The 23,916-nt window shown below is 39.3% G+C and overlaps 1 protein-coding gene across 1 annotated transcript in view; it reads right to left on the bottom strand.

The window, feature by feature from the left end:
* The window catches only part of LOC138370867 (serine/threonine-protein phosphatase 6 regulatory ankyrin repeat subunit B-like), a 118,066-nt gene that overhangs the window by 39,575 nt on the left and 54,575 nt on the right, over positions 1-23,916 (bottom strand). Inside the window, exon 3 of the mRNA XM_069335476.1 lies at positions 3,197-3,394. Within this exon, the coding sequence (XP_069191577.1) occupies positions 3,197-3,394 (198 nt within the window). The remainder of the gene's footprint in view (positions 1-3,196; positions 3,395-23,916) is intronic.

Below are 23,916 nucleotides of genomic sequence, written 5' to 3'. Positions count from 1 at the left end.
ATTTCTGTTATATGTCAATGCTAGCGACGTGGGGATTGGAGCCATGTAAGCTCAGGAGAAGGACGGAGTTCACCGTCCAGTGGCATTCTACTCGAAGAAGTTCCAGAAGTACCAGCGAGCTATAGAACAGTGGAGAAGGAAGCCTCAGCCCTGATCATGGCACTGAAGCATTTTGATGGCTATGTGGGTGGAGGTACTAGACCGGTGCGAGTGTTCACCGAACATAACCCCTTGACGTTCGTGCACAAAATTAAGAACTTGAACCAAAGGCTGACAAAATGGTCCCTATTCTTGCAGGAGTACTGGTTGGAAATCAGGCACATTAAAGTAAGGGAGAACGTGATAGCAGATGCCCTTTCCCTGATTTGCTAACCGATAAGACAAATTTTAAGGGGAGGGGTATGTTATGGAGCCCTCTCCTATTTCTCCCCAGGGCCAGTATTAAGAGTCTTATCCATTTACCTCGCAGGTTCCCTGAGATGCAGGGAATCATTTGATATATAAAGGCTACTGAATAGATTACGTATTTATGGAGAAATTATCATTTATAAGTTTTGCAGGTAAAGGGGGGGGGGGGGTTATGCCCCTTGAACATACAAAATGGCGGCGTCTCTAGCATTTTTGGCGCTTTGACGTAACGGCGCCAGCAGGTTGGTGATTGCCCGAGGTCACATGACGTGACTGACCAATCAGAGCCCGCCGTGACGTCACCGGGTGGCCAGGCCCAACGCTGGCGGAGGCACTGCTGCAGAGTTACACAGACCTTTGACGATGTGCGCCAGTGAGCTCCCGAGTTTGGAGGTTCTGGGAGCCTCGCTCAGTGGATTTGAGCAGCCATCGCAGTCTACCATTGTCGCAGAAGACAAAGTACTCCTGGGGAGCAGGAAGAAGCCAAGTTTAGTGAGCATAGGAGTGCCAAGAACTTGAGAATATTAGTCGGCGACAGGAGGTGAGAGACAACTCTGGGAGGGCAAGTCTGGCGCCGACGAGTCCACTCTGGTACGACGTGCAGTGTTGCAGTGACCAGGTCACATCTACTGAGGTTTTGGAGGGAAGACACCACATCTGGATCCAAGAGAAGACGTCTAGTTTCAGAAGTGTGTGGAAAGCTCAGTGACCATTGGTTGGGTCAGCATGGAAGATCTGAATCTATGGATTAGGTATGCCGAAGACGCGATTTCTCCACGACACCTGAGGACCTGTGACACTCAACTGGAACGCCGAGGAAAGACCTGGGAACCGTGTACCTTCAATTATCGGAGGACAGGCGTCGTGGACAGGAGTGATTAAGGTATATCATTATTTCCCTCTCATTACCCCTTGATGACTAGGCTAGTTAGGCCCATCACATATATATATATTACTTAGTATGTTTCTAATTATAGTAGATTAGAGTAGGCTGTAGGTCAACCAGTATTACAGTATCACGCTGGAGAAGACAGCGTGGAAACGAGTGTGGCCGTTGGTTGACGAGAAGGCGACGTCGTGGGAGCAACCTCCCAACTTGAGAGGGTCTGAGTCCCCCCATTTAAATTTGCCCAGCTGTCCAAGTTGCCAGAGGCGGCGAAAGGGGAGCTGCCAACGTTCTCCAGATCATTTATTTCATATATTTATCCCATATGTTATTTTGTATATGCTTAATGTACTTTTCGTTAGTAAACTTCATATTATTCTACTGATGTGTTTACGTCCGCCCTCCATCTCTGTTTGAGCATAATATAAGTAATATTATTGCACCACACAAGTAGTATTATTATGTGAAAAATAGCCTAGTGACTGGTAACATATGAATAACACAGATATTTATGGAAATGTGCCCTAGTCTGGTAATACTGAATCAACACTATAATACTGATAACGTATTGACTGGCGACCCAGAGTTCAACCACTGAACATTGCTGGGATGCAAAGTTACAAACCCAGCTGGCGACCTTGTGAGTAGTTCAGTAACACAGGTGTAGACGAGTGACCTGTGACCGCTTTGTTATGGCGGGCAAGACTCAGAGGAAGTGCTATATCCACACGAAGCGACGTCTTGAAGTTAGTACTGAGTCTTACTACACTCTTCCGTGGGTCAAGGTTGGAATTGCTAGTAGCGGTTCCCCCGTGGTTCGACTGAAGGTTCTCCAAGGGCAATCAGTGGCACCCAGGTGTGTGGGAGCAGAGACCCGCGGTGGTGGATACGGTGTGGTCCTCATCTTAAGGACTCTAGCAAGACACCCGAGTTCCCTTCCACCCCCCCCCCCCCCCTGTAACAACAGCAACTTAATAACCAGTTACATACAAGGATGACTAAGAAATAGTATCTGGTAACTGTAGTTCCAAATTTTGTAGATGTTTTCTTTAATCTGAAGTACGACAAGAAGGAATTTTATTAATTATGAAGTGATTAACCACAAATCCTAAGTACTTTTCATTCAAAGAAAAGTATATTAGCGCTAAATCACTCATTCATATATTACTTAACGTATATACCTAAGGAAGAAAATTTTGGTTACGATTTGAGTTGTTTATGGAAATATCGAAGTGTTCAGTCCTTATATTCAACTGGCTAAATTAGACCTTACTATCTTAAGAGGACAGGTAGCATCACAGGCATCTTATAACACAATTGGTTAAATATACTGCTTCATCTAATCAACGTTGTAATTTGTATGTGTTCAATATTTTGTACTCATTAGTGTTGATTCTAGTGTGTATAGTGCTATTAATTTGGTGAATTCTATTTATTATCGTATATTGTACGACATATATATATATATATATATATATATATATATATATATATATATATATATATATATATATATATATATATATATATATATATATATATATATATAATATATATATAAATATATATATATATAAATATATAAATATATATATATATATATATATATATATATGTATATATATATATATAATATATATATAAATATATATATATATAAATATATAAATATATATATATATATATATATATATATATATATATATATATATATATATATATATATATATATATATATATATGTATATATATATATATATATATATATATATATATATATATATATATATATATATATATATATATAATATATATATATATATATGATGTATTTCATTTCACCTTAAGTACTATTGGAATATAAGCGTTGTATACTTTGAGAGATGACAGATGTGATCATACCATTTTTATTGCCAACGTTGACGTCGATGTTCAACGTCACTAATGTCTCCACCACTTCACTCTTGCCCTCCCAGGCAGCATTATGTAAAGGTGTGTCGCCAAAGACATCAGTAGCATTAACGTCTGCTCCGGCGTGCACGAGGAGTTCCACTAGGTTATTGTGGCCTTTGATGGCAGCCATGTGAATGGGTGTCCTACCTGCCAACACATACCATGATATTTATTATGTTTTGATTTGTCATGAGTCATGAGGCTTCTTCTGTCTGTCTATATATTTTTATTTGGTATATACAGTAATGTATTTTTTATCATCATCTATATACATAAAAATGGAAATGTTCGTTTGTTCAAAATCGCTAATCTCCAAAAGTTCTTCACCGATTGCTTTGAAATTTTTACACAATGTTCCATTCGCATCCGAGCAGGTTTTTATATACTTACCATATTGATGCCACGACTGTTACGGGAAAAAATATGTTTTTTTTTCTCTGTGTTTTTCATGTGAGAGAAATCTTCGAAAACTCTTTACCGATTTCTTTGAAATATTGACACGACGTTGCATTCGAATAGGCATGTCTTTTTATATATCTACTATATATGTGCCTCACCTGTGACAGGAAAAACATGTTTTTTTTTTTTTAAACAACGCCATCTCTTGGACATAAGAGTAACACTTGCTGTAATCCCCAAAAGTTCTTCACCGATTGCTTTGAAATTTTGACACAACGTTGCATTCGAATAGGCGCATCTTTTTATATACCTACTATATAGATGCCCCGCCTCAAACAGGTAAAAACATGGGTTAATTAAACACAGCGCCATCTGTTGCATATAATAGCAACATGCTCGCTTTTCTGAATATGTAACGAATTCCATTTCAGTGTTTCCGACTGCATAGATTCATTTTCTTTCCATAGATTTCGATATATTTTATTTATTTTATTTTTTATTGAATTATTTTGTGTGACAATGTATTGGAATTGAGATGGGTTGCTTACCATACCTATCATTTAATAAGTATACGTATAGATGCCACTCCTGTAACATGTAAAACTATGCTTTTCTTGTAAAACAGCGCCATCTGTTGCATGTAAGAGCAACACACATGCTATACTAAATATGTTACAATTTTATTTCAATGTTTCTTATTGCAATGATATATTGAATTTTCATTGACTATGATTTATTTTCAGTTTGATTTATTTATTTTGTGTGAATTGTGTTGGGATCGAGCTGTGTTGTTTACTATACCGTTCATTTTGTGGGTATAGTTTATTTTTTTATGTTTTCATACTTTCATTTCATTTTTAACTGTTTTTCTTATATTTCAGTGATAGGAACATCAGGTACCTTGATGTTCCCAATTTTCTGATGGGAGCATCAGACCATTTGGGAAGGCATCGGACGTGGGGGTGGGGAATGGTGGGGAGGACGAGGAGACGGAAGTGAGAGATGGTGGGGAGGACACGGAGACAATGGAGGGGGTAAAAGTGGGGAATGACGAGGGGATAGAGGAGTTGAGATGGTGGGGACTGAGGGATGGGGGATTGGAGAATGGTTGGGGAGGACAAAAGGACAGGGGAGTGTGCTTGGTGGGAACGAAGAGGGTATGGTGGAGTGGGGAATGGTGGGAAGGACGAGGGGAAGGTGGAGTTGGGAATGGTTGGGAGGCCGAAGAGATAGGTGAGGGGGGTATGGTGGGGAGGACTGGGGAACAGAAAAGATTGCTGTGGCTCAGCATCGCACATGCGTTGCTGAGCCATATATATATATATATATATATATATATATATATATATATATATATATATATATATATATATATATATATATATATATGTATATATATATATATATATATATATATATGTATATATATATGTATATATATATATGTATATATATATGTATATATATATATGTATATATATATATATGTATATATATATATATATATATATGTATATATATATATATATATATATGTATATATATATATATATATGTATATATATATATATATATATATATATATATATATATATATATATATATATATATATATATATATATATATATATATATATATATATATATATATATTATTAAATATGACCGAAAAAGTAAGATTAATAATTCTAACACGAATTTTCTCGATCTTTCGTACGTTTCTTTTCACTGTTGGTGGTAATTCAAAAATCAATTCTCCAAAATTCATTTTTATATCTAGTCTGACGCGACACTTGAGCGCGTTTCGTAAAACTTATTACATTTTCAAAGACTTTAGTTTACACATACACAACTGAATAGAACTTACACATCTTCGATTTGTTTATATCTACATTTGAGTGAGGAGGTATTAATAGGCTATTAAATTTCTAAACACAAGACAGAACACGAAACAATGGGTATTGAATGGAAGTGATTGTAGAAAGCCTATTGGTCCATATTTCTTGATGCTTCTATATTGGAGCGGAGTCTTGAGGTGGGTAGAATATAGTTGTGCATTAATTGGCTGTTGATTGCTGGTGTTGACTTCTTGATGTGTAGTGCCTCGCAGACGTCAAGCCGCCTGCTATCGCTGTATCTATCGATGATTTCTGTGTTGTTTACTAGGATTTCTCTGGCGATGGTTTGGTTGTGGGAAGAGATTATATGTTCCTTATTGTAGCCCTGTTGCTTATGCATCGTTAAACGCCTAGAAAGAGATGTTGTTGTCATGCCTATATACTGGGTTTTTTGGAGCTTACAGTCCCCAAGAGGGCATTTGAAGGCATAGACGACGTTGGTCTCTTTTAAAGCGTTCTGCTTTGTGTCTGGAGAGTTTCTCATGAGTAGGCTGGCCGTTTTTCTGGTTTTATAGTAAATCGTCAGTTGTATCCTATTTGGAAACGAAGGAGGAGGCCAGTGTTGACGGGACCTCATTAAGAAGGACTGACGGGACCAGTATTAAGAAGTCCTCGTCTTGGCAAGTTGTGAAAGACAGGGGTCTTAAGAAGACCTTGGCAAAACCGACAACTAATAGCCTATACCTAAGGACTTTTAACGCATTTGACGTATTAGAGGACGAGTGCTGTGTTGAACCTGTTGTTCAACGAGGTGGCAAAGACAAAGTAACGAGGAGCATTGAAGCGCAGGTCCCTCAAACTGCTCGAAAGGCAAAGGGAGAATCGAAGCATATTTTGGTTGTGGGAGATTCCCAGGTGAGGTATTTAGACAGAACGTTTTGTGCCAGAGATAGGGGGAACAGATTAAGGGTTTGCTATCCGGGAGCTGGAATTGGTGATATTGTTGGAAACATGAATGATATTATGACAGGAAATGGGAACAAACCCATTATTTGTATTAGTGCAGGGGGTAATGATGTTGGACGAGTTAGGAGTGAGGAACTAATACAGAGATTCAGGACAGCAATTGAATTAGTTAGGAGCAAGGGAGGAATCCCGATCACATGTGGCATTCTTCCAAGAAAGGGAGTGGGAAATGAATGGATGTCGAGGGCAATTGGTGTCAATTGCCGGCTGGAAAGATATTGCAAATCAAATGCAATATCTTTCATAGACAACTGGGAACACTTCTATGGAAGAAATGAAATGTATGTTCGTGATGGGGTGCATCTATCGAGGGCTGGGGTTGTTGCTGTTGCGAACTCGTTGGAAGAAGTGGTTAGAGGTGTTTGTTTGGGTTTAAACTGTTAGTAGATAGAGGTATTGGAATTGATTTGGAGGAAAGAGATAATAAAAGTATGTGTTTGTGGAAGAAAGGAATTGGCAAAATGATCAGGGAAAGAGAAGGGCCTCAAAATAACAATTCACTTAGGGTATATTACACTAACAGTAGAAGTCTAAGAAATAAAATTAACGAATTAAATGCTCTTGTCTGCACAGAAAAAATAGATATTATTGCACTTACCGAAACGTGGATGAATGTAGAAAATAGAGAACTATAACTGAATATCAAATAAATGGATTTAAACTATTTCACGCAGATAGATATATTAGACGAGGAGGGGGAGTAGCCATGTATGTTAGGGACAATTTGAAATGTAGTCTCAAAGAGGGAGTCAAAACTGAGCCACACACAAAAACTATTTGGATAGAATTATACGAAAAAGCAAATAATATTATAATAGGACTTATATATAGGCCACCAAATTTAGACAGAATGGAAGCAAAGCATCTATGGGATGAACAACCCGTTCTCACACAAGACAGCACATATATGACTTAATGCTTAAAGTCAATATGTTGAATAATGATTTAGTACATATGTGATATATTTCCAGTTACCTTTTTTACCAAGGCCCAAACTCTTCCTCACGTACCAATTTACGTCTCACAGTACCCGTCCATCAACATACATAGCAGAATAGTCGTCATTGCTTCAATTATAATGAAAATTGTAGTTTTCAGGTCCCACATGGGTTGTGAAATTTACCTGCTATTGTCCATGCTCTTAAAATATTACAGATCAGCTACTTCCTTTTGAAGGCTCGTAGTTTTGTTTTGAGAAATATTAGTTGTTCTTAGTAAATTATAATAAGCTCTATAAATTATTACATTGAATAACAGTGCTTCACCAATCAATATTATATACCATAGTTTGCACTTTAAACTTTTTTAAAGAATGTTTTGAAGGAACGCTAACAGAAAACGATGTTATGGTGGAATGTTTATGGGGTAAACTACTGCAAACTTGGGGATCACTTCCACCCACACGAAGGGAATGGGGTCCAATACCATCCACTGGATGTGTATGGCGTCCACTACCACCGACAGGATGGGTATGGGGCTCACAACCACCCAAAGGATGGGTATGGGGTCCAATACCACCCACAGGATGAGTATGGCGTCCACTATCACCCACAGGATGGGTATGGGGGTCCAACCACCCACAGAATAAGTATGGGGTCCAATAACACCCACTGGATGTGTATGGCGTCCATTGCCGCCCACAGGATGAGTATAGGGTCCAGTATCGCCCACAGGATTAGTATATAGAGTCCACTGCTGCCCACAGGGTCGGTAAAGGGTCCACTACCGCCCACAGGGTTGGTAGGGGGTCAACTGCCGCCCACAGGGTCGGTATAGGGGATTCACTACCGCCCACAGGGTCGGTATGGGGGCCACTGCCACCCACAGGGTCGGTATGGGGTCCACTGCCGCCCACAGGGTCGGTAGGGCGTCCACAGGGTCGGTAGGGGTCCACTACCGCCCACAGGGTTGGTAGGGGGGTCCACTGCCGCCCACAGGGTCGGTAGGGAGTCCACTGCCGCCCACAGGGTCGGCAGGGGGTCCACTACCGCCCACAGGGTTGCTATGAAGTCAACTACCGCCCATAGTGTTTGTATAGTGCCCACTACCGCCCATAGTGTTATTATGGGGTCCACTTCCCCTCATAGTGTCGTTATGGGGGTCCATTACTACCCATAGGGTGTGTCTGGGGTCTATTTTTTCTGTATAGCAGAGGTGGCAATACTGCTTTTCCAATCTCAATTGTTGTTCAATGTAAAATATTTGTTGCTCGACTTGCAACAATTTATATATATATATATGTATATATATATATATATATATATATATATATATATATATATATATATATATATATATATATATATGTCGTACCTAATAGCCAGAACGCACTTCTCTGCCTAGTATGCAAGGCCCGATTTGCCTAATAAGCCAAGTTTTCACGAAATAATTGTTTTTCGACTACCTAACCTACCTAACCTAACCTAACCTAACTTTTTCGGCTACCTAACCTAACCTAACCTATAAAGATAGGTTAGGTTAGGTTAGGTAGGGTTGGTTAGGTTCGGTCATATATCTACGTTAATTTTAACTCCAATAAAGAAAAATTGGCCTCATGCATAATGAAAAGGGTAGATTTATCATTTCATAAGAAAAAAATTAGAGAAAATATATTAATTCAGGAAAACTTGGCTTATTAGGCAAATCGGGCCATGAATAGTAGGCCAAAAAGTGTGTTCTGGCTACTAGGTACGACATATATATATATATATATATATGTCGTACCTAGTAGCCAGAATGCACTTCTACGCCTACTATTCAAGGCCCGATTTGCCTAATAAGCCAAGTTTTCCTGAATTAATATATTTTCTCTAATTTTTTTCTTATGAAATGATAAAGCTACCCATTTCATTATGTATGAGGTCAATTTTTTTTTATTGGAGTTCAAATTAACGTCGATATATGACCGAACCTAACCAACCCTACCTAACCTAACCTAACCTATCTTTATAGGTTAGGTTAGGTTAGGTAGCCGAAAAAGCTAGGTTAGGTTAGGTAGGTTAGGTAGTCGAAAAACATTTAATTCATGAAAACTTGGCTTATTAGGGAAACTGGGCCTTGCATAGTAGGCTGAGAAGTGCGCTCTGGCTACTAGGTACGACATATATATATATATATTTATATATATATATATATATATATATATATATATATATATATATATATATATATATATATATATATATATAACCTAGAAGGGGTACCACCTCTGGTGCAAATGTAGGGACCCATAGCCTCGGAGAAGAAAATAAAGAGTACTCAGAGAAGACCTTGTGGATCCTCACTGAACACTTTGATATTTTCTTCTCCTACCACCCCTATTCTTTTGTTAAGTGTGTATATTTATCTAACTTTATTTGAAAATGTCATTACACAAAAAAAGTTACAATATTGATTACATACAGGGTACAAGGCTGCTTGTCACAAGTTGAATAGCTCCTCCAGCTCCTCAGATGGCGGGCAGGAACCATGGATGCAGTGAGCATTTCCTCTCTGGATTGCCACACTAAGGCGCTGAAAAAGAAAACTGGCAGCTCTGGGGTCTCTAGTTGTTTCGATTAGCTTAGACCCCAACTCCTTTAAAAAGCTAGCAGCACTTTTACCCCAGGCACCAAGTGTCTCTGAGGCAATGGGGACAAAATTGTAGTGGTGCTCAAGGTCTCTGTATTTACGTGACTTGGCCACTTCCCGGTGATTGGCAGCTCCTCCTGCTTGTGTAGCACTGAAGTCAACATAGGTACTGGCCAAAGTTGAAACGCAAGTGTAGTCCCACACCAACTGTCTACCATTCTTCCAGGGGTTCACCGTAATTCCGTCTGGGCGACCGACAGGCTCATCAGAGTTGCGGGACATTAGGTAACGGGGCTCTCTCTCTGCTGGACAACCGGCTGTGGTAAGGCTCCTCTTAATAATGTCATTAACCTCGCCGTGTCTTGCATGCCATCCTCCTGTCCTTTGGCAAAGAAGGCCATGCCGTCCGTATCTGTCGGCCTCTGCCTCGCCGCAAATACACCTGTATTTGGTGTGGATTGGGGCAGCTAGGCGGAGAGCCACGGCAATTCGGAGGGCCTGCGGTGTGAGACGGGTGCCGGTTGCTGACATTGGGGTTGCTAATAGGAAATCACCTGCATGGGGAGCTGCTACAGCTCTAAGTCGGGCAGTGTCATGTGGTGTCGTCGCAGCTTCTAGCAAAGTTGCAGCTTCTTGGTCGGCAATGGGGCGATCCCAGCAGGATTGCTTATGGGCTTCAGAAGGCGGTGGTTGGGGTGCTGGTCCTGCGAGAGAGACCCATTTGGTTGTGCAGTCTGTGAAGCTGGGATCATGTACCCCAGCCTGTTGAACTAGGTGCTCAGGTAGGATTTCCTTCACCAGGTTGTCAGACCCCACTGAAGAGGACAGGAATGCTGGTACAGCAATTTGTGTTGCTGTGCGCACGCCAAGGCCCCCGAGTCTGACAGGAAGGGAGGCCTGTTTCCACTGTGAGTCGCTGAGGGAAAGATTGAGGGCTTTTTCTAGTGTTGATTTCAGCAAGCTGTCATACTCTTCTAATTTAATATTGTTGAAAGATGGCGAACATCTTAGAAAGTAGGTCAGCCTGGGAAGGGACAAGCATCTGGTGATGAGGTAAAGTGCATCATGAGCATCGATGTCTTCAATCCTCTCGTTCATCCTCTTCAGGTCAGTGATCTTCTTACCAAGGACCCCGTCGATGGCATTCCTTCCAAGAGGAGCACCTAGGAGTGTGCTGTCCTCAGGGTTGGTTGTATGAATGTCAGGCAAAACAACCTTTATTTGCTCTATTATGTGCTGGTTGGTGGAGGTTATTTCGCACTTGGAAGGGTTCAGGGTGAGGCCTAGGCTTGCTCCTTGCTCCTGGATTATTCTTATGTCGTCCAAGAGTGAGGCTGGGGAGCCGGCTAGAGTACCATCATCCAAAAACCAAATGTTGAGCTCACTGGACAGGTTATCGGTGACTTCCTTGATAACTAGGCAGAACAGAAAAGGAGCAAGGGGGTCACCTTGTTGGACACCTTCTTGTGATTCAATTTCATGTTCCCCAAAAAGCAGAGTTAGATTCTTGCTGTAGCATGAGTTTACAAACGGGTAGAGGGAAGGAAAAAGGCGATGAACTGCACTGAGTACTGCATCCCTTCTAACCAGATTGAAAGCATTTTTGAAGTCCAACTTTATCAGGGCTTTTTCATTCGTAATGTTGGCAATGTAGGCTCTAGCTGCATGAGCCGCTGCCTCACACCCTTGGGGAATGCCAAACCCAAGCTGTTTTGGCTTCAGCATGTCGGCTGCTGCCTGACTGACTGCTCTAGCTGCAGCCTTAGCGACGAGACGCCGGAGTGAATTGCCGACAGCTATCGGTCTGATTCCTCCATCTTTTTTCCTCAGGGCACAGAGGGTAGCGCCAAAAAAGAGAGGCCGTATGGTCTCTGGTATGTTGCCAGCTAGACATGTGTTGGCGAATCTAGTTAGTTCCACCAGGAGGCCCTGTGCAATGTCTCCCAGTGCAGGGTTGAGCATTTGTTTGATGTGGTTGGGTCGTAGTCCTGTGAACCCACCTGCTGATCCTGGTGGGAAGGATAAAGCTGCTTTGTGCACCATGGATTCGAGCACACACAGGGGTTCTGCTCTGGTGACACCGACTAGGGGGACACTGTCGTCACGAGGAGCTCTGGGTGGGTGTTTTTCCCTCAGGGCTTGTGCTGTATCGGCATCCCTGGTGGCAACTGTGTCTTCACTGGTGATGACTCTGATCGCCCCTATTGTGTTGCCTTCTTCTATTTTCTTGCTGACTGTTGCTCTGATTTTGGATGCCTCGGTTCTGCTGTTGATACCTTTCCTGCGGTGGGTGTTTTTGGCACGGGTGGGGAGGGGTGCCTGGTTGTCCTCTCTAGGAAAACTATTTATAGCCATAATGACCGAGGAAGCTAGTGATTTGTCTCTCCTTGCAGGGACAGCTAGGCATATGTTTCCAAACAGGAGAAGGTTGTGCCATGCTTGGATAGTTCCGGGGGAGTCATTGACCTTTTTCAAGAGGCTGGATAGTTTGACTGCTGCCTGGGGCCGGGCAGCTTTGGGGATGTGCTGCAGGGTTCCAACCGATGTTGCTTTGATGGCTTCTAGTAGATTCTCAGTCGAAATGAAGCTGTTAGAGGTGTTTTCCCTGACTGCTGGAGTGGGGCCTTGATTGATACCCTCTTTGGGAGGGTATCAATATATATATATATATATATATATATATATATATATATATATATATATATATATATATATATATATATATATATATATATATATATATATGTATATATATATATTATAAGTTTTCAGTTGCATATTGTCCTGGGGACCATTCAGGCTTGTTCGCATATATATATATTATATATATATATATATATATATATATATATATATATATATATATATATATATATATATATATATATATATATTATATATATATATATATATATATATATATATATATATATATATATATATATATATATATATATATAGTATAGTGCCTTTGCAATAATGTACCAATGTGCGTATTTGTTGTATTGTATTGTTGAAATACATTGTTCACATGAAATACATGTGAAATATTGTTGAAAACATCTTGATGACTTATTAAACCAAAATTATTTATTAGTCAGAAGAAAGACAAAAACGCGAACTATATGTTAAACCTCTACCAGACAAATATTTTAAGTAAAACCGAAGATATTTGTAGTTTTATAAAAGGGGCAGTTTTCATTGCTTGTCGAGCTCGAAAACCGCAGCATTCATCTCAGAACCATGCTTATTTCACACAGATTCCTTAATAAACGTAAGAGTTTTATATGTCACAAGAAAGATATAAATATAAGCTTCATTCTAAATACCTTACCATGGGCATATTTAAATTTAAAGCGAAGATACGTGTACTTTTATAATAGCCGAGCTTTGACCCCGGACAGATTGATCGACCGAGCAACTCTCTCTCAGAACAATGTTTATTTCAAGTGAATTCGTTAATAAACATATATGTTTTAAATGTCTCAAGAAAGGCAGACATATAAGCTTCACTTTAAACACTTTACCATAGACATATTTAAAGTTCTAATGAAGATACATGTATTTTAAAAATTATGGTGCTCCCACCCCGTACAGATTGATATCATGTTCAGATATCAGATGTCATGTACAGATATCATGTTCGAGAACAAAGATATATCAATTTTAAATTAAGTTTCGACTCTTACTCGGGCGAGAGAGATGAGGCGACTCTCGCCCCATCTATTGGAGATTCTGTCCACTAAAGACCCAAAGCTACTCAAACCCTCCTAGCATTATTTAAGTAATGAAGTAATATGGTATATTTACTATAATGTGGGTGCTGAATGCAGAACATGAGAAAACATATATTTACTCCAAACTAATATAATTTCATTATGAAATAAGTAAATAAGTAGCATCAAAGGAAGTCGACGGTCCAAGGGTCAATGTTGTGGAGCGACTTATCCAAGATATATCGTTGTTTGGAAAGTGTTTGTTGGCATATCCAGTTGTCGCACTTCTCTGCACAAATTATCACAAATAACATAACTAGTCAGAAAACATTTAACATTTATTAAAAAATATACGTTTGGAAGTTAAATCGACTTCATTGGACAATAGTTTTGTTATATATACTCGTTATTCGTTGACATGCGTTTGCTACTTGAACTACCATGTACTGTACTTATGTAAAATCTCCCATGTCTCTTCGCTCATCTCACCGAACCCTACAGGCTCTGTGATATATTGTTTAATTAATTGAGATTCACAAATAAAGCTTATAATTGTATCTGTTATCAAAAAGGCAGAGCTTAGTTTAGTTCATTTATTATGCACCCCAAACCCATCCTATGGGCGATAGTGGAGTGTTACAGAGGCACATAATGGGCTCAGGGACTGAGCCCCACTATTCATATAGCCAAGGAAGTTATAATCTTGATAAGCTAGTTACAAAAGTCAATGCACATTGTCACATCAACAATGGGCTCGAAACCGACCACAAGTACAGTTTATAATTTAAGCAACTGACATATATGGAGGGCTAGTGTCCCAATTGATATGTTTATCCTACACATAACCCCCTCTTCCCCATCCAATAGGCACCGTTGGATAGGTTACAATCAAGTCTTTTTTTGCGTTTTATTCAGAGATTAGATCTTATTGGGTAAGGAATGATATTCATATTTTAAAGAAGGCTTCTTGGCTGATGCTCTCCATTGATGGAAAATATACAACCTTTTGAAAATCAATGTTAGTTTGATCTAGATATTGTAATTAATGCAGTTACCTGGTGTTATTCTTTATCTATATCTTTTTCTGGTTAATCCCTATTTACATTATGCAGTTCAGGTTTCGTCGCCAGACTATAGTTTTTAGTTTAGTTAATTTATTACATAATGGGTTCAGGAACTGAACACACAATTTATTTATCTAAGCAAGTTACAATCTTGAGGAGCTAGCCACAAAATTCATAACACATCGTCACATCAACAACATGGGTTCGAGATCGACCACAAGTACAGTTTCTAAATTTAGCAAATGCCATATGTGGAGAGCTAGTGTCACAATTGATATGTTTGTCCTGCACATTTCCACAGTAGTTTGCTTGGGTTCTTTTAATTATCTTAGATATCATTGAAGAGAACCTCCTAGGTACTATACTGTATATATGCTTGTAAAAAGTATAATTATCCTGAAAAATCGTGTAAATTATGTTGTACGAGTGCTTCCAGTTAAGTAACATAGTTCATTTGTGCGCGCGTGCTTGAAGAGGAAATGTTATCCCCCCCCCCCATTGTAAATATATGTGGGTTTCAGACCATACGACCGCGGCTTACCCTCGCCGCGGTCGAGGGTAAGAACACCGGATGTATACCCAGTATTACAAGTAAACATTAGCAATAACAATTATGGAAAGTTCCTTCACCTATACATAGACAAGAGACTGAACTTCAGCACCCACATACAACACATAAGGGGATGCTCTGAGAGATAGAGAAAGAGGGGGAGAGTAAAAATATCCACTGAGGTCTGATTAAGTCCTTTTGGGGACCTTAATCATTAGGACGTCCAATGATTAACGCAAAGTGAAGCGTATTCAGATGGTATATTGACAACATTCAGCATATCTCATAATGACCTAGTAGTACTTGGTGCACAAATACCTTTTCCAAAGGAATCGCAAAACATAATTAAACACAACTGTACCGTACAGTGTTATATATTTATTTCAGTTTGAACAATTTTTAACATTAACATTCCAACATTCATTCTCCAACATTCATTTTAGCAAGTTCTCTCAGAATGACGTGTGGGTTAGCAATGTCAAAGGCTGACTTAAGATCTAGGAAAGTGGTATATGACCTATCAGTATGCAGGGTGAGGAGTGTGGTAATACAGTGATGTACACTCTTTCCATGCGTAAAGCCATATATCTGGGGAGACAACATATTATTAATTTTGTAAAGGAGACGGTTGAGAACCATCCTCTCAAGACACTTATAGAGACAACTAGTGAGGGAGATTGGGCGAAAAGCACTCGGCTAGTGAGGTTTAGGAATGGGAATAATAACACTGTTGGTCCATGACTTAGGAAGCTCCCCAGTTACATAGCTCATATTATACAATTGAAGAAAGGTATTCCCTGGAACTAACAGAAGCATACGCAGTATGCCGTCAGTAACTCCATCCTCCCCGGGTGATGTAGCTTTGCCTTTATGTAGAGCAGAATCTAGTTTGTATTCAGTAAAAAAGCATGTCACAGTCATCCTCTTGATGACGCATGAAGTCAAGGAGCCTTGCCCTATCAGTATATCTATTATTTAATTCATTCTTTGAGGGTAGTCGAGGAAGACTGTCAAAACTGGAAGTCGTGGCCCAAGCATCAACAAGCTCATTTGCTCTGTGCAGAGGATTAGGGTACGAGATCTCTGCAGCATTTTTCCCATTGACCTTGTTGATATCCTTCCATGCCCGACTTAGTGGCGTGTGAGAATTGAGACCACGGACAAAAGTTTCCCAGTCTGTCTGCCTCAGCTCTGTAACACTGTAAAAGTGTTTGGTTTAGTTTATTTAAAATATATATAGAATATGAGTCAGAGACAGGAATTGGGAAAGGCGCCAGGTTGTCGGCCTGAGATCTCACACCTCAAAGCGTTAATGACCTCAAGTGACCTGAGGTCAGATCATGAGAATTTCACCTTGCTTCCGCTAAGCTTATAATTGTAGCCTGTTAGCCTTCAAACATGCCGACGTTCAAGGAGTGGCTTGGTAGAGAGCCGGAGGCTATCTACTTGTGGGCGGAGTTAGCTACTAGGTTCCCCAATATATACTCGGAGAACTATCGATTCGAGAGCATAGAGCATTAAGCAATAGGAGACCAGCCAGCGGAGCAGAGCAGAGGCCAGCCGTCGAGATAGGCCGTCACCAGACGGGGGGTGACGCTGCCTGAAAATTGCAGACTTTCCCCCCCCCCCCCCCCCCCCCCCCCTCTCTATTCAACTTAGACTCAGTCCTCGGTGAGTGAACATTTAGGTGACTTGGTCGTGTTTTACAAGTGTTGTGTAAGGATCAGGGGCAGTCAGTTGTAGTGTTCTCAGATTCTTGGAGGATGACTCACTTTGAATATTAATCTTTAACATTTTAATTGGATTGCTTAAGTTATGATACTTATCATGAAAAATATAATTGTTGAATTTATTATTTAAATGGACTTTATTTTGTTCCCTAGAGATTTTGAGTTGAGGTGAGAAAGCCTCTGTGGTTACTGGTTTCATGGTTTAGAATGAGTACATGATAAAGATGGGACCATACTAATAATGATCCCTTGATAACATCTTTGGTGAATATTGTGATACAGACAAGTTCCATTCCTTGTCTTGTATGTAATGATCATGAATGGATGGTGGCAGCATTTCGTCTTCTACTATCTACTCTTCTACTATCTACTCTTCTACTTCTACTTATCTATTCCTCTCCCTCCACCCCTCTCTAAACTCTCCCTTTCAACTAATGACCCTCCTCGCTCCTCCCACCTCCCTACCTCTCACCCCAAACCCTCACTAATTACTTCACTATTCATTTCTTTCCTTTCGTTTTCTCTTATACGTTTGTGGCAATGATTATGTATTCTAGAGTTCTCTCTAGAGTTTCGGGCGACGGCGCCTATCAAGTGACGGCGCCTTGTAGTCTTAGCACCTAGGTAGTCGAATACCTAGGTTACAAGGTGTTGAACCAGAGAGGTTGCCTTAGGAACTCTGGAGGGTGCTCTAGAATAGTTAGCTAACTGGGGACGGGATAACGGACTAGAGAGAGCTGTTTCCCCCGGCCTCGTTAGTTAACTGGGGGGTGGAATAATGGACAAGATAGAGCTATTTCCCCCCACCCCCCGTTACAGCTCCACCATACGTTCCCTGGCCTCAGCCAGAGCCGCTTGAAAGAGCCGAAGCATTTCAGCAGTGCGGGTCCTTCTACAAGCTAGTCCAATTATTCTGGCAGTGCGTTTTAGTGTATGCAATTTAGAATCATTATAATAAACATAAGTGCTATGACCAGTGTAATTTGGGTTACGTGGTCTGGACGATGGATCAAGTGATTCTATAAACTGCTCGATAGTACCTGTGAGCTTATTGTTAAAAACTTCAACTGATGAAGGCTCAGATGAACGGCACCAATCTGACACATGAGCAACAAGATTGTCTCGTTGATCGATGGGCACAGCCAGCCTCTTCCGCTTGAACACTCCACCAGGGAGGATAGAGCTGCCAATGCTTACAGTGGCTAATATGGCCAGATGATCAGACGCCATATCTGGCACTATTGACGAGGCGCACACGGTGTGGGAGACGTGGAAACCGAGACATAGATCAAGAATACCCCCGTAGATATTCGTCGGTTCAAGGTCACCCACAATCTGTGCATCATCGTGACTACCTAATAGTGACAACAGATGGTTGCCTTTACGATTACTGAACTGCGAATTACCCATATTCCTATGCCTAGCGTTATAATCACCTATAATGATGGTAGGCACAGTCTGAATACAGATAGGAAGGTCAGCATAATTAAAGTTAATATAAAGTTACAGTTATACATACATACATACATACATACATACATACATACATACATACATACATACATACATACATACATACATACATACATACATACATACATACATACATACACACACACACACATACATACATACATACATACATACATACATACATACATACATACATACATACATACATACATACATACATACATACATACATACATGCGTACATACATACATACATACATACATACATACATACATACATACATACATACATACATACATACATACATACATACATACATACATACATACATACATGCATGCGTACATACATACATCCATCCATCCATCCATACATACATACATACATACATACATACATACATACATACATACATACATACATACATACATACATACATACATACATACATACATACATACATACACACATACATACATGCATTCATACATACATACATACATACACACATACATACATACATACATACATACATACATACATACATACATACATACATACATACATACATACATACATACATACATACATACATACATGCATACATACATACATACATGCGTACATACATACATCCATACATACATGCATGCATACATACATACATCCATCCATCCATCCATACATACATACATACATACATACATACATACATACATACATACATACATACATACATACATACATACATACATACATACATACATACATACATACATATACATACACATACATACATACATACATACATACATACATACATACATACATACATACATACATACATACATACATACATACATACATACATACATACATACATACACGTCCAGTCAGCATATTGCTATTTCGGGACAAAATCCAATACAGTTTATATTGGTGAGACGCCACTGTGATGAGGAGTTTAAATATCACAGGAACTGTAGGTTAATGTGTGACATAAGTGAGGTTAGATGAGGCATCTACAAGCATCAGCTGGAGGCTGGGGGAGTGTTGTGGAGGCTGGTGGTACTATGCCCAGATGTTGGAGGGTGAATTTGACTCTCCCACTCTCCCTACAACTCCCCCCCCCCCCACATTGACCGCAGTACGTCTAAGGTTACTTTCCACTCTCGCTTACCACGGGTATAACCCCCCCCCCCCCCAACACACAGACATGCGTCAGATTCTTAACTTACAATATTTATGATTTACCAATTTACGTTACTACACTGACTCTCAATTTCACAATATTGTGTAAACTTTGATGAATCGCTCGTCTTTGGGTCATCCAATAATGTTAGCAGACTTCTAGATGTTACAACTGCTAGGTTTAGGCTCGGCTACAAGTACCTCTGGAAGTTTGTAACATCTGATGATGTAGATTTGACTAAATGTAAACTCTGTCAGCAGAACTATTCGCATACTTTGCGTCATTACATAATGGAATGTGAAAAATCGCGGAATTTAAAGATAACATCAATAGTGTCCATGAAATGTGTAAGTACTTCATTCATAATGATGTGCTGCCCGAAATCTTAGCGAGGTATCCAAAATTTGCTTACTGTAGGTAATGCATGCACATGACTGTAAAGCTGCCGCCCAGTTGGGTGGGTGTGGAGCACATGACTGTAAAGCTGCCGCCCAGTTGGGTGGGTGTGGAGCACATGACTGTAAAGCTGCCGCCCAGTTGGGTGGGTGTGGAGCACATGACTGTAAAACTGCCGCCCAGTTGGGTGGGTGTGGAGCACATGACTGTAAAGCTGCCGCCCAGTTGGGTGGGTGTGGAGCACATGACTGTAAAGCTGCCGCCCAGTTGGGTGGGTGTGCAGCAAGACTAGTAACTGTGTGACTCACCATAAATGTAAAGTGCCTTGTATAGTGACTGTTGTGAGCCTCTTGTTGAATCACTTGTGACACAAAAGATTACTGATGTGTGTATTTGTGGTGGTGATTAAATATGTATGTGTATGTATATATGTATACGTATGAATATGTACATGTATGCATAAGTATGTGTACATTAATAATTTTGTAACTAGCGTCAAAAGATTGTTATTTGCTTAGCTAAACGAACTAGAGGGTTCAGTTCCTGAACCGATTATGTGCCTCTGTAATCCTTTACACCACGGCCCACGGGATGTGTATTATGGGGTGCATAATAAAGAAAGAAAATGAATGGACCGAACCCCACAATTCATTTAGCTAAGCAAGTTACAATCTTGATGAGCTAGTTACAAAATTCACTATAAGTCGTCACATCATAAATAGGTTCGAGATGGACCACAAGTAGTGCATTACATAATTTATCAGTATTGTGCAGCCTGTGATCCCCGCCTGGCTGGATACTGATACCTAGGTAGTTTTCATGTGACCGGACACCGGCAATAAGGTGGTATTATTTATTTAACTTAAGATATATATATTTTTAAATGTTGTCACATTAACGGCTACATCTTCATTTCTTCGGACATATAGATTTTAAGATTAATTAAAATATATGGAAACTAATTATACAATTTATTGGCTGGTGTGCAGGGCTTCACACTCTCAGAGCTAGCCATCAAGTAACTATCAAAACGCATATATCTTCGTTTTCACTTCAGTTATATTTATGACAAAGGATTTTAAATGTAGCCTATATTTCTACCTATCTAATGACATAAATACTTTCGTTAATTACAATATCTAGATCAAACTAACATTGATTTTCAAAAGGCTGTATATTTTCCATCAATGGAGAGCATCAGCCAAGAAGCCTTCTTTAAAATATGAATATCTTTCCTCACCCAGTAAGATTTAATCTCTGAATAAAACGCAAAAAATAACTTGATTGTAACCTATCCACCGCTGCCCATTAGATGGGGGAGAGAGGGGGTTATGTGTAGGATAAACATATCAATTGTGACACTAGCCCTCCATATATGTCAGTTGCTTAAATTATAAACTGTACTTGTGGTCAGTCTCGAGCCCATTGTTGATGTGACAATGTGCATTGACTTTTGTAACTACCTTATCAAGATTATAACCTGCTTGACTATTTGAATTGCGGGGCTCAGTCCCTGAGCCCATTGTGTGCCTCTGTAACACTCCACTATCGCTCATAGGATGGGTATGGGGTGCATAATAAATGAACTAAACTAAGCTCTGCCTTTTTGATAACATATACAATTAAAAGCTTTATTTGTGAATCTCAATTAATTTAACAATATATCACAGAGCCTGTATGGTTCGGTGAGATGAGCGAAGAGACATGGGAGATTTTACATAAGTACAGTACATGGTAGTTTAAGTAGCGAACGCATGTCAACGAATAACGAGTATATATAACAAAACTATTGTCCTATGAAGTCGATTTAACTTCCAAACGTATATTTTTTAATAAATGTTAAATGTTTTCTGACTAGTTATGTTATTTGTGATAATTTGTGCAGAGAAGTGCGACAACTGGATATGCCAACAAACACTTTCCAAACAACGATATATCTTGGATAAGTCGCTCCACAACATTGACGCTTGGACCGTCGACTTCCTTTGATGCTACTTATTTCATAATGAAATTATATTAGTTTGGAGTAAATATATGTTTTCTCATGTTATGCATTCAGCACCCACATTATAGTGAGTAAATATACCATATTACTTCATTACTTAAATAATGCTAGGAGGGTTTGAGTAGCTTTGGGTCTTTAGTGGACAGAATCTCCAATAGATGGGGCGAGAGTCGCCCCATCTCTCTCGCCCGAGCAGGAGTCGAAACTTAATTTAAAATTGATATATCTTTGTTCTCGAACATGATATATTTCATTTGGTGCAATCATAATAATGTTCATATCTCGGTCTTTCAGGAGGCATATAAGATTTTAGGCTTTATTAGCGTATCTTTGTTAATTATACAATATATCGGCAAGTGTGTAGGCGTCTGCACTCCATGCCCGACAAGCTACTGAGCGCTACTATAAAAACATATGTATCTTCACTTGAGCTATAAATATGTCAATTGTAATGTATTTAAAATGAAGCTCTTATTTCTATCTTGCTTAAGACATATAAAACATTTGTGTTTATTAACGAATTTACGTGAAATAAACATTGATCTGAGAGAGAGTTGCTCTGTCGTTCAGTCTGTACGGGGTGGGAGCACCATAATTTTTAAAATACATGTATCTTCATTAGAACTTTAAATATGTCTATGGTAAAGTGTTTAAAGTGAAGCTTATATGTCTGCCTTTCTTGAGACATATAAAACATATATGTTTATTAACGAATTCACGTGAAATAAACATTGTTCTGAGAGAGAGTTGCTCGGTCGATCAATCTGTCCGGGGTCGGAGCTCGGCTATTATAAAAGTACACGTATCTTTGCTTTAAATCTAAATATGCCCATGGTAAGGTATTTAGAATAAAGCTTATAATTATATCTATCTTGTGACATATAAAACTCTTACGATTATTAAGGAATCTGCGTGAAATAGGCATGGTTCTGAGATTTCCTGCCCGAAACACTTCGCGTACTAGTGGCTTTACAAGACTGTAATTACCATATTATGTATCCTCACATTCCCAATGTACCTTCTTGTATATGCTTAAATAAATAAATAAATAAATAAATGAATGCTGCGGTTGTTGAGCTCGACGAGCGATGAAAACTGCCCCTTTTATAAAACTACAAATGTCATCAGTTTTACTTAAAATATTTGTCTGGTAGAAGTTTTACATATAGATCGCGTTTTTGTCTTTCTTCTGACAAATAAATAATTTTGGTTTAATAAGTCATCAAGATGTTTTCAACAATATTCTTTCGGCGTTCATCTTTTCCAACATGGGCGACCCTTTTGGAAACGCGATACTTGGGTTAACCCATCCCATAGTTGGGTCTGTTTCCATTATGGTTCGGAACAACGCTACCCTCATCTACTCTAACCCCAACCCACATACACTAAATGATGTTGTTAATAATGAACTAATAAAAGTCCACTTATGGATGTCAACCAATAAACTAACACTTAACATAGAAAAGACCTACTACATTTTATTTGGAAGCAAATCTACAAATGCAATTCAGCTTCAGATAGATAACGTAAACATTAGCAATAAAAATGATGGACAGTTTCTTGGCCTATTCCTAGACAAGAGACTCAACTTCAGCACCCACATACAACACATAACTAAGAAAGTCTCTAAAACAGTTGGGATACTCTTCAAAATCAGATATTATGTACCTAACTCTGCTCTCATCTCTCTATATTGTGCACTAATCTAT

This window comes from Procambarus clarkii, chromosome 33 (genome assembly GCF_040958095.1).
Source record: "Procambarus clarkii isolate CNS0578487 chromosome 33, FALCON_Pclarkii_2.0, whole genome shotgun sequence".
Classification (NCBI taxonomy): domain Eukaryota; kingdom Metazoa; phylum Arthropoda; class Malacostraca; order Decapoda; family Cambaridae; genus Procambarus; species Procambarus clarkii.
The sequence above is the reverse complement of the archived record's forward strand: the minus strand, read 5'-3'. Positions and strand labels throughout refer to the sequence as shown.